At 45.9% G+C, this 12,203-nt stretch overlaps 1 protein-coding gene across 1 annotated transcript in view; it reads left to right on the top strand.

The window, feature by feature from the left end:
* Positions 1–11,882, top strand: part of TRMT6 (tRNA methyltransferase 6 non-catalytic subunit) — a 652,973-nt gene extending 641,091 nt beyond the window's left edge. Inside the window, exon 11 of the mRNA XM_069608272.1 lies at positions 11,117–11,882. Within this exon, the coding sequence (XP_069464373.1) occupies positions 11,117–11,284 (168 nt within the window). The 3' untranslated portion in view covers positions 11,285–11,882. The remainder of the gene's footprint in view (positions 1–11,116) is intronic.
* Positions 11,883–12,203: the final 321 nt, after the last annotated feature.

Below are 12,203 nucleotides of genomic sequence, written 5' to 3'. Positions count from 1 at the left end.
GCGGACGACGAAACAAACGTCGAATACCGCACAAAAAGCTATGGAAACGCCGAAAAAGCGCAAGAGTAGCCAGGAACTGCCCCCTTCATCTAAGGGCACTTCTGAACTACCGGAGGGCTTTTCAGAGGGCGACGGAAACCTTTCTTCGACGTTGTGGGAGCGTTCTAAGCGTTTTGAAGGTGAAGACACTGATTTCCCCCCTCTAGACTATTCAGGGGTCCCCCATGAGACCCTTGAAAGACTCCATTCTTGTATGGAGAAAATGGAAAGGTTTTTGGGAAGCCAAAACCCACCCACAGCCAAAAGACCAAGAGAATGGCCCCAGGATGACCCTAGGGTCAAGATTCCTAGGCTGTTTCCCCCTTCTACAGACGCATATGACCTCACTGAAGAGGAGCAATACCTCCAGGAAGATGAGTGTTTGGGTGGAGAGGAAGAACATGAGGAAGAGGGGTTTGAAGAAGATCCTTACACTAGTGCAGGAGCTTTTGAAGAAGATACAGCAATCCCCATCAGTGCAGCCTTGGCAATCCCCATCAGTGCACTCAGACCCTGATGTCTTTCACCCTTCTCCTCCCAAGGATTCACCTATTGGAAACACCTCTCCCATAGATGACCAACCTTCACTTAATGCACTATTGCGCAAGGCAGCAGCGCATTTTGAAATAGACACAGGGGAGACTCTTCCTGACATAGACTTTGTAGAGAAAGTTATTAAAGAAAAAGCCCCTGTTAGTCAGTCTATTCCGCTCCTGGCTTCTATAAAGAGAAGAATAACTCCTTCCCTTTCCAATCCGGCCTTAGTCAGAGGGGTCAACCCTCGGATAGAAAAGCTCTTCAGCCCTTCGTCCTCTGACCCTTTGTACATCAGAGGACATTCTATTCCGGACTCCCTCGTAGTTACTAATACAAGAAAAAGAGTGGGGGTACCACTATCCACTAGTGAGGCACCACCTGACAAAGAGGGCAAGAAGCTCTATGCACTTGGGAAGAGAATCACGACCTCCGCCGCCTTCTCAACTAGGTTTCCAAATAACAATTCCCTACTAGCTAGCTACGCAGATGCACAGTGGAGCAAGCTGCGCAGCGAAGCAGAGGACGCACCAGAACCCCTGCGTTCACGCCTGTTAGCTATAATCTCAGAGGGAACTCTTGTAAACCAGGGCATCGTAAAGAACTCCTTAGATGCCGCAGAGACGGCTGGACGTTCCCTGGTTCAGGGAATACTTCTCAAACGCCATGTCTGGCTGCGCAATTCGGGATTTAAGCCGGAAACCCAGGCTTCCCTGATAAATAAGCCCATAGAACAAACACATCTGTTTGGGAAAGCAGTTGATGAGGCCCTAGAACATGCGAAGAAAGAGTTTGATACCATCAAGACTCTTGACCAAATTTCTAGGCCCCCTAACAGACGCAGCTATGGCAATAGACGCTCCTTCCGAGGCCAACGCCAGCAGCAAAACCAACAGCAATTTTACTCTGCTACCAACTGGCCCTCTAACCAGGGTAACAACACCCAGTTCAGTCAAAGAGGCCAACGCCGTGGCAAAGGAAGAGGTCGCGGCTCCAGCCCCAAAGGTTCCACGCCCAATACCAACAAATGACCCAAAGATTCGGGTCCCCTCCCATGCATCACCGGTCGGGGGCCGGCTAACATCGTTCCTTTCAGCATGGGAGGGAATATCGTCAGACCGCTGGGTATTATCCACCATAGCCCACGGATACTGCATCGAATTCAACGGTTCCCCGAAGTACAGACCCCCACGGAACCGACGCATGACACCGGAACACCTCACTATTCTTCTTCAAGAAGTAGAAGAGCTACTGAAAAAAGAAGCTATAGAGGCTGTCCCCCTATCTCAGGTAACAGAAGGTATTTATTCAGTGTACTTCCTTGTACCCAAAAAGGACTTAACCAGGCGCCCTGTATTAGATCTGCGCCCAGCGAACAAGTTTGTCTAACCCCAAAGGTTTCGTATGGTGCATACTTTCATATTTTAATGTTGCCAGCGCACAGAAAATACCTCAGGTTCAAGATAGAGAACAAACACTACCAGTTCAGAGTACTACCCTTCGGGATAGCATCTGCACCAAGGGTATTCACGAAAGTACTGGCAGTGGCAGCGGCCCACCTGCGCAGGTTATCCATCCCGGTATACCCTTACCTCGACGACTGGCTCATAACAGGGGATTCTTACGAAACATGCTTCTCCAATACCCAAAAGACCGTAGACCTTTTGTCCCAACTGGGCTTCTCCATCAATGAAAAGAAGTCCAGCTTAGACCCCAGCCAAATCAAACAATTCCTAGGGGCTCTAATTCGAACAAAGGACGGCCTCGTCTTCCCCTCCAACGAGAGGGTCCAAAACATGCTGTTTCAGATCCCCCATTATGTGGCAGGTCGAGAGGTGACGGTACGCAAAGCAATGCGCTTGCTAGGGATGATGGCGTCATGTATTTATTTGGTACCTCACGCGCTCCTGCGCATGCGCCCAATGCAAGAGTGGCTCTACAGCCAGTGGTGTCAGGCCAGCGGACAATGGGACGATCTAGTGGTGGTCTCGCAGGCCTTGGTTCTCTCGCTACGGTGGTGGACAAAAGAAAACCTGTTATTAGGGAAAACTTTTGCCACACCCGCAGTGGAAGCCACTCTAACCACAGACTCATCCCTTACAGGATGGGGGGCTCACCTATCCCATCAGACTGCTCACGGAGTGTGGACTCCGAGCTTAGCATCCAAGCATATAAACCTGCTGGAACTACTAGCGGTGTTCAAAGCACTGAAAGCCCTTCAGGAACACTTACAAGGAAAGACAGTGATGGTCCTCACAGACAGCACCACAGCCATGTACTACCTCAACAAGCAAGGGGGCACTCACTCTCCAGGACTGTCCAAGCTGTCCCAGAATATATGGAAGTGGGCTCTCAAACACAACATGTTCCTACTATCACAACATGTACCAGGGGAACTCAATCTGCTAGCAGACAAACTCAGCAGAGACTTCCCCCTGCCCGAAGAGTACGAATGGCAATTGCACGAAGACATCGTCTTAGACGTCTTCACGCAATGGGGATTCCCGGAAATAGACCTGTTCGCAACTCTGGAGAACTCACAATGCCAAAGTTACGCCTCCAGGTACCCCCAGAACCAGTCCAAGGGGAACGGTCTGTCGATTCAATGGTCAGGGAAATTTGTTTACGCCTTTCCCCCGACTCCCCTTCTCAACAAAGTGGTGCACAAGATGCACCAGGAGCAGGTTACCATGATACTAGTGGCCCCAATGTGGGCCCGGCAGCCATGGTTCGCTCACTTGATGGAGATGTCCCTATCTCCCCCAGTGAAACTTCCCTGCCCGTACAACATGCTGTCACAGGACAAGGGCAGGACACTGCATCCATGCCCTCAGACCATGAACTTAGCAGCCTGGCTCCTGAGATCATAGAATTTGGACATTTACAACTCCCGCAGAGATGTATGGACATCCTCAGGGAAGCCAGAAAACCTAATACTCGCCACTGCTATTCTAGCAAGTGGAAAAGATTTGTCATCTGGTGTAGAGGTAAGAGCATCAACCAGGTTGACTGCTCTCCCACTAACATTGTTCTGTACTTGACCCATTTACTGGATTCAGGTCTAGTGTTCAATTCCATTAAAGTCCACCTAGCGGCACTTTCTGCATACACCACTTCCCAACTTAAAGTGTCGTGGTGGAAGATACCAGTTATCAAGGCCTTCATGGAGGGGGTAAAGAGAATACACCCTCCGATAGCTAACCCAGCTCCCGGATGGGACTTAAATGTGGTACTTTCTAGACTCATGGGCCCTCCTTTCGAACCCATGCACAAGGCAACTCTTAAAGACCTCACTCTTAAGACTGCTTTCCTAATAGCTATCACCTCCATTAGGAGAGTAAGTGAACTACAGGCTCTTTCTGTACTAGACCCCTTCGTAACAGTTCACAAGGATAAGGTGGTTCTACGCACACACCCAAGGTTTGCACCAAAATTCATCTCGAAATTTCATGTAAACCAGTCAATAGAACTACCAACGTTCTTTCAAAACCCTTCCAGCTTGGGAGAAAAAAGTCTGCATACACTAGATGTACGCAGAGCTGTCATGTTCTACATGGAAAGAACCAGACCACTGAGAAAGACTAATCAGTTCTTTGTCTCTGTGGCAGCAGGAAGAGAAGGAGATGCAGTTTCAAAGTCCACTATATCTAGATGGATTGTTCAATGCATCACTCTCTGTTACACTCTTGCTAAGAGAGAACTACCCTTCAAGCCAAGAGCACATTCCACTCGAGGCACTGGGGCTTCCATAGCGTTCATTGCAAATGTTCCCCTTGAGTCCATCTGCAAAGCGGCTACCTGGAGTTCTGTGCACACATTTACAAAACACTACTGTCTAGATGCACACTCTAGATCTGACTCCCAGGTGGGACAGGAAGTATTAAGACATCTTTTCTCTACTGTTCCTTCTCATAACCCACCGCCAACTCCGGGTACTGCTCGCTAGTCTATGCACAGCATGTGATTCTAAGCAGATTAACAAACATCAGAAGACAATGCATTACTTACCGTAAAAGCATTTCTGATGGTTGTATCTGCTTAGATTCACATGCGCCCACCCTTCCTCCCCGCTCGGATGGAAGGAACATAGACATCCTTTTCTATATTTCTCTCTTTTCTGTACTCACTCACGTCTAGAAGGCTCCCTCAGGGCAGAAAAATACAAACAGAGGGACCTCGACGCGTGAGGGATTGTGGGTACAACGCACGTCACTATAGGGATAGTGTTACAGACACGCCTTGTCGATGTCCCCTTTTTCGACTACGAAAAACAAAATGCAATACTCCGCAGTGACCACTGGATGTCGGACCTATGCACAGCATGTGAATCTAAGCAGATACAACCATCAGAAATGCTTTTACGGTAAGTAATGCATTGTCATTTGCTACCAGTTAATTATTTAGTGTACAGCAAGCAAAAAAGTGCTTAATTTTCCAACTTAATTATGGATTGCCTCCTAAACCAAGCTCTATACAAAAATGTAGCCTCGGCATAAAACCATCAATAAATTGTAAGATCTGTAACAGACTTGTAGCTTCAAATGTCTCTCTAATTGCATGTTCTATGAATCTTGGTTTGACATATACCTTTTTTAGATGTAATGTTAGTGGACATAATAGCATAAAGTGTGTGAAATTTTCCACCTGGGTCTTGCAAAAACAGCATTTACCAGAATTGGAAGGATTCAATGTATGCATTAACTCAGCAAGTGGTAGGGTGCCTATTATAAATGTTGATGTACAATGTGCGCAGCAATTTCAGTTTTAGGGAATCCAATTACTGCTCATAGCCGAGTGTACATTTGCTTTCTCAGTATATCCTGATGATTATAGTAGGTTTCATTTTAGCTAGTAATGGTTCGTCCTCCTTAGCAGGAAATACCTTTTTTACATGATTTTTTTAGGCATGTTATTCATTGAATCAGGGCTAGTAATGAATCTGGTAATGAATTTGACGCATGTAAAGAAACTGCTAGAAAATGCAGACTGGGCTAACACCTCTGCAAAGGTGAGTGGCTTTAAACTCTATGCTCACTTAGTACCTTGCCAGAAAGCACACGGCCATGTGGAACCATATCTAATGAAATACCCGACTCGCGCTATGCGCAGTGAGACAATGTGATTCCGCTTTAATGTGTGTTCCACCAGTGAGATCTTAGAAATTTGTTCTGGCAGAACGCCGAATGACGTGGGAAAAGCAGATTTTGCCTGTAAATTCTGCCACCATTTAAAAAACAAAGAAACATTACGTCACTTACTTATAGATTGTGAGTCATTGATGACAGAAAGAATTGAATATTTTTCCAAGTTTGTTAACTCAATTGAGGTCGTTCTATCTGACATACTATGGTGGGGGATGCTCCATGGATCTGGGATATCACTTAAGATAGCTGTCATTCGATTTTTTTTTTTTAAATGTCTGCAATATCTCATAACTCATTATTGTACTGTTATTTTGGACTCTAATGCATGTGTCTTCCCAAATTATGCACCACTTTGAAGATTGTTTGCTTAACATTTTTTTTGTCAACAACTACATGTGCTTGCTCATTTTGCTCTGAATGAATTGACTTGGAAGAAAGGTAACAAAACTGAACCCACACTGTAATGAAGAGTTTATTTTTATGTTATTTCGAGCTATAAATGCAATATTTTATTTCTCTTAAACTTTTGTAAAGGTTTGTTTACAAGCCAAACCAAAAAAAAAAAAAAAGGAAAATGGTAAGGGGTCTGCCAACCAAAAGACCTTCTGCCGCAGGAGCCTAAACCGTAATGACTTATGGATCAGTGTCTGCATGCCTTCGGAACAAGTAGAGAATGACGTATAAACCCTGTCGCTGCCCCAGGCTTTGGCAACCCCTGCATTGGAAACTCCCGCTAAGTGGGTTTCTTGCAACAAAATTATCTTAGCACTATGCCTTTCACAGTAGCTCACCACCTGGCGCACCTTACTGGGTTGTTCAACCCCCACACATTCCAACTCAGAATATCAATCATTGTCATTGCCAGAGTCCTAAAAACCGGGATAGACAACTTATGCTCTCCCCACCACCCACATCTAGCACAGACTCAGCCGCATATTAGTTTTGCAGACCGTGAACCATTTTTCAATAATAGCCCCACATTCCTACAAAATCCCATTCCCCCCCTCCCCCCTCAACCACACTGGCAAACCCCAACCTGCAGCGAAATAACTCACCCAACAACAAAATACCCTCCACAACATCAACAGGGTAACTTTTCAGGAGCGTCGGACTTGGCAACCCGACCATTGAAGAGTTCAAATAAGAGGAGGCCACTATCTGCACAGGAATCTATCAATTTACGGACTGATCTGTTACATTCTTGTCATTCGTATAGTCAACAAGGGATTGCATATCATGGGGAAGCCGGACAACACATCTTAAAAGCATCATGTGGAGCAGTTTAAGGGTGGCCAGCAGGATCACAGGGTCACGAGCCCCAGGAATCTACCTCTTCAAAACAGCAAAATGCTGACCGGGTCACCCATCAACAAATAACACTGAAGGCCCCCAACTGGGCAGCCTTTGGGCAAGGATTCCAGAAAATCGTGGGCCTCCGTTGGATATGCAAAAAAAAATTGTTTTATTGTTGTGCACAACCCTGAGTCTCGATGGATACAGCATTGAATGTTGAAGGCCATGCTCTTGGAGGGAACGCTTTGCTGCCATGGATATTCTCGCTTTCTGAACAGCCGGGTGAAATCCTGATTAAAGGAGACCATGGCGTCTTTATACTGAAGGTCTCCCATTTTGCGTGCCCTAAGAAGAGCAGCGTCTCTGTCTCTATAATTCAAGAGACGTGCAATGACAGGGCAAGGTTTCTGACCCAGCTTAGGCACCTGCAGATAAACTTGGTGTGCTCTTTCTATCAAAAACTGAGACGAAAGTGGCAGGTCCAGTAGCACCTCCTTAATGAACTCCTCCATGAAGACTTCCATATTTTGCGGGGGAACCGACTCAGGGATGCCCACTACACGAATGTGATTCCTATGCGATCTTCCCTCCAAGACCTCATTCTTATCCTTAATGAGCTTCACCTCGTGCTGCAGGATATGCACTGCCTCAGATACCTACGTACTTGTTTCTTCAAGGGTTCCAATCCTATGTTCGGTCTCAGAGATACGCCCACTCTCTTAATCTGCTCCTGTATTCGGCCCACCTTTATATGCTACGCCATTCAATTTAGTGTTTATGGACGCAAAACCAGACTTCATCTGGGCCAGAACAATGGCCAGGTCAGAAGAGGGGCCAGCCGTCACTGTCTAAGGCCGGATCGTTCCTCACCTCCTCCCCTCAGCCCCCCTCCATTCCTGCTGCCTCTGCTGTGACAACTCCTGGCCCAGTGGCTACAGCCCGATTCTTATGCATAGCAAGACTTTTCTTTTGCATAAACGGGAGCCGAGATTGGGGCTTGTCCCCCTTTGACATTTGGTACCACCAGACTCTGCCTCGACTGCTTCCTGCAACTGGACTGCAGTGTAACAAACAGCAGCGTGGGGCCTCGTCCACAGCTATATGTTGGCAATGGCTAAGGATAGCAGCGCTCCCAGTTACCCATAGCTCTCAACTCACACGCTTTTGGCGGGTGTCACCCGCCTTGTAAACAGTTGACTCACCCGCCAAGCCTCCTGCACACCCATTCGTTTCAATGGGCCTCTCACCCGCCAAAATTAAAATCGGGTGTTTTCACCCGCCTTTGTGACACACATGGTTGAGAGCTATGCAGTTACCACAGTTAGCAGGCCAAGCAGCTTTACGCCCACAGCAAGGACTTTAGGCCCAGCTTGTATGAAGTGCACAGGGTGTGCCAGGAGTAGATGTGTGCAATCAGTGTGAGGACCACAGACCGAGTGAGAGAGCTGTTAAAATGGAGCACAGCCACTGTTCATAGTCCAGAGCCAGACCCCGGCACTGCAGGTAATAGAAATACAAAATAAAAAATAAAACCCTCATCTCTGGTACCTGCAGCTGGTATCAATGTGCTGGTGCCACGAGGGCACTGCTGGCTGGCTCAACACAGGTCACTACAGTGCCTGTGCACTCTGCTATAGGCGGTTCGCACTCTCCTCCATCTGCCTCTCCCGAGCAGCTGTGAGATCCATGTGTCCAACCAGCGCAGTCGGCAGGCTCTGCAAAAGGGGACCCCCTCTCCTGACAGAGGTCTGGGTCAGAGCACACCAAGAACAGTCAGCGCCGCAGCCCAGGGAGCAGCCTTCACCTCACCTGTCCATACAGGGTTCAACCACAGGCCGTCCAATCTACCACGCTCCTCCGCGCAGGGGAGGCAGCCCGCCAGCGAGGGATCACTCGGCCGCAGATCCTGGACCGATGTGGCTCACACACAGGTCCCACCGGCTGCCACACAGGGTGCATGTCGATTCAGGCTCCGGAAACGGACCAGATTGAAGTGCCACAGTCACCTCGGCGTTGCATGTCCTTCCCCCACCAAGCAGCACATATGAAGGTCGACGGCAGCGGCACATGGCCTCCTCTTCTTGTCGCCCAGACACGGAGCTCGGGGCTATGCGGCCATCTTGGCTGCAAGCTCGCGAGTGCCCTCACACTTGCCTTGTTTTTTTCATACTGTTTGCGGATGAAGCATTGGAAATAAAATGAAATAAAAAATGTAAAAAAAAAGCTACAACATAGTGTTAGAATCCAAGAGGTTTGCACTTTAGTACTGTACGTCGCTCGGCCATCAAAGCCATGATGTTCTTTTAAGCTCCAATCATTCATAAGGTTCAACTGCATACTGGGAGTGGCACACCTTCCATATGCAATTTATTTTCTGTCTTTTTTTAATCTTTTTTTTATTTTATAGTTGGACAACCAACTTTTGAAATATCACAGACCAAAGCATTACTATTATACATTCCATTCCTATATAAAACATCAAGAATCAGCCATTTCCTCCATAGAAAATATGATGGTACATGCACGCCACCTGGTAGCACAACATGACCAGCTTAGTACACATACAATTTCCATACATCAGAGCAATTTTCCGCCATAGGATCGTAAGATAGTATACATACACCTCCTGATCGCCACGCATAAACAAATGCCACTTGTTTGAAGACTTCAAAACAAAATCACCTAAAGATGTTTCCAAAAAGGCACTGCCATTGATCACTATGCATTTGGCTCAGGCAAGATCTTGTTGCGTTGACAGCAAGGTTTCTGTCTATCGCCACACTGTGGAGAAATTTAAAAAGTGCAGTTTCTCCTTGGGCACATCGACTATGAGGATCAAAGAAATAAGCAGAGGTCACTCGAGACAACTAGTCAAGTCAACAGGCATATGGGTAATTGTACTTTGGCTAATATTACAAATCTTCATTACCTGTACTATATCTATGTACATCTTGGACTCTGTGATTCCCTGGTCCAAACATTTTGTGGGTGGCGAAAGCAAGGGCTGAATGAAACTGCGTGTGGTGAGAAACAGTTTTATTGGGTGTGTGTATATTTTTTGAGGTGGTGTCTGCATGCGTCAGATGGTCACAACAATGTCCCTTGAGCCAGACCTTGCATGCATGGCTCTCAGTGAAAAGCTGGCTAGGCTTTGCTGCCTGGAAAATTAATGTCAACTTCTGTGTAACCTGGGGGATATCGGTTTCTTTCTCTCATGCCACTATCCTGAGTTTTGATATCTTTAACCCAAGAGATTGCCCTGACTGAGGCCCAAGCATTAATATCTTTTGAACCTGAAGTAAATCCCTGATGTCTAAGGTAACTCCATCTTTGTAGCCTGTAGGATATCTATGCTGTCTGGACCTGTGTGAGCTGTGTTAACAGAGAAATAGCTACACTGTTTAAGGATGGGGTTGGGGGAGACACACCGTATAAATCTGATGTTCTGGTGCATGCCACAGGTGCTGCACTTAAAACTTGAAATGCTGTACCGTGTCTCCCTCTTGGTTAGTTCTATATTTCTCCCCCCATACCCCATCATATACATTTGTTAATCTTAGAATTCTTTCCTCTTCTCTTAATCTTGAATCCTTTTTAAGAATTAAGTGTGGGTTTGTTGCTTGTCTAATCCATACACAAGTGGCTGTGAGCAGGCCCATCTGGCTCACATGGTTGGCGTTTGGATTGCAGAGGTAAGCATCTCTGTGGCCCTTCCAGAGCATGTGTCCTTTGTGGCTGAAGTTCTTTCTGTGTTCTATTACTAGCACAGTTTACCAATCTTAGCAATAGGCTCCATATTCAGCTTTACACCTCTGGCAGTAGATGAGCTCTGCCGTGTGGCATGATGCTATTGCGGTCAACAGAGCTGAACAGCATAGCCATTTGGAAAAAGGAAGAACCCAAGAATGATATGCAGTGTTTTTCATGCAAATGTGGCCAATACACTCAGTGTGTGGATCTGTGGGGGAGAGCGCCATGTCCTTTCTGGCTCTGCTGTGATAGAATAAAATGTGTTTTCAAAGAAGTTGATGTCTATTGCATAAGATAAAGTATTTCTATGAAGTATTGTGTACATCTTACTTATTTCCAATGACTATTATTTGCAGGTGTTGCCAAACCGGAGCCATCCAAAACTCACAATGAGCGGCGGTGGAGGATACCTTCTAACAGGTCTTACTGTAGTCAGAGAAAATGTTATGCCTAGTGTAAAGAGCTTGGAGCCGCAGAAGACTGAAGAACCAGTAACCAAGAAACTCAAACTTGAAGAACTTTAAAGTTCAAAGAAATGGTAAAAATAGGATTTGCTAAACTTGGGACCCTGTATTCTATACAAAACCTAAGGACTCATAATACATGTAAAGGGATGCTCATTTTTTAGACCGTGTAGATTCAAGGTAATGAGTCTGCATTCTGGAGACATTTCCGAATTCGGCCCAGAAATGTTGGAATGGTTAAACACCTGGGGTAAACCAATCCCCCTGTGCTTGGTGTGCTGTTTATAAGTTTGGCCTGCTACAGAAGCAATACCTCTGAAGAACAAGGATGGGAGAAATGCATCAGGGCGTGTAAATAGCTGATAGCAATACTCAAGTGGACATTTCTGTATTCCAGATGTAAAGTTTTAATGTTGTATTTGTAACAGACTTGTGAATGCATTGAAATATTTATTTTACTGTTCTGCCAGTTATTTTAAAGCATTGGTGCGCACACATTGTTAAGAATGTGATGAATGATATTGATTACACTGTTAACTGAACTTTTTCTTTTATTCTAAGGCTCTGTTAATGTTTTGTTTTTGCATAATGACGGATTTTGGAGAAACACCCATTTTATAATACATAATTAGTTGAATTAAAAAGGATTGTGGCCGTAGATTTGAAATGCTTGTGTTTTCCGATTTAGGAACATATCATGAGGGAGTTTGTTTCAAAGCACAGCATGCAATTTGATCATGCCTGTGACAATTAACTTTACACTTTGAGTAGAAAAGGTGAGGAGTACCCCATATGTTTCTGCCAGCTTCCTTTACATCAAACCACATTCACCTTTGTGCACTTCCACTAAAGGTACAATCTGTTTTACTTTATTTCTCCAGCATGGGGTCTGACATGGATTCACATGCTCATGAATATTCCCGTCGTCAAGCTGGGAATCCTCGGTAAAGAAAAAATCAGTATCAGTTTCGTTTCTGAT

The sequence above is a fragment of the Ambystoma mexicanum genome, chromosome 4q (assembly GCF_040938575.1).
Source record: "Ambystoma mexicanum isolate Mex_15411 chromosome 4q, UKY_AmexF1_1, whole genome shotgun sequence".
In the NCBI taxonomy this organism is placed as follows: domain Eukaryota; kingdom Metazoa; phylum Chordata; class Amphibia; order Caudata; family Ambystomatidae; genus Ambystoma; species Ambystoma mexicanum.
The sequence above is the reverse complement of the archived record's forward strand: the minus strand, read 5'-3'. Positions and strand labels throughout refer to the sequence as shown.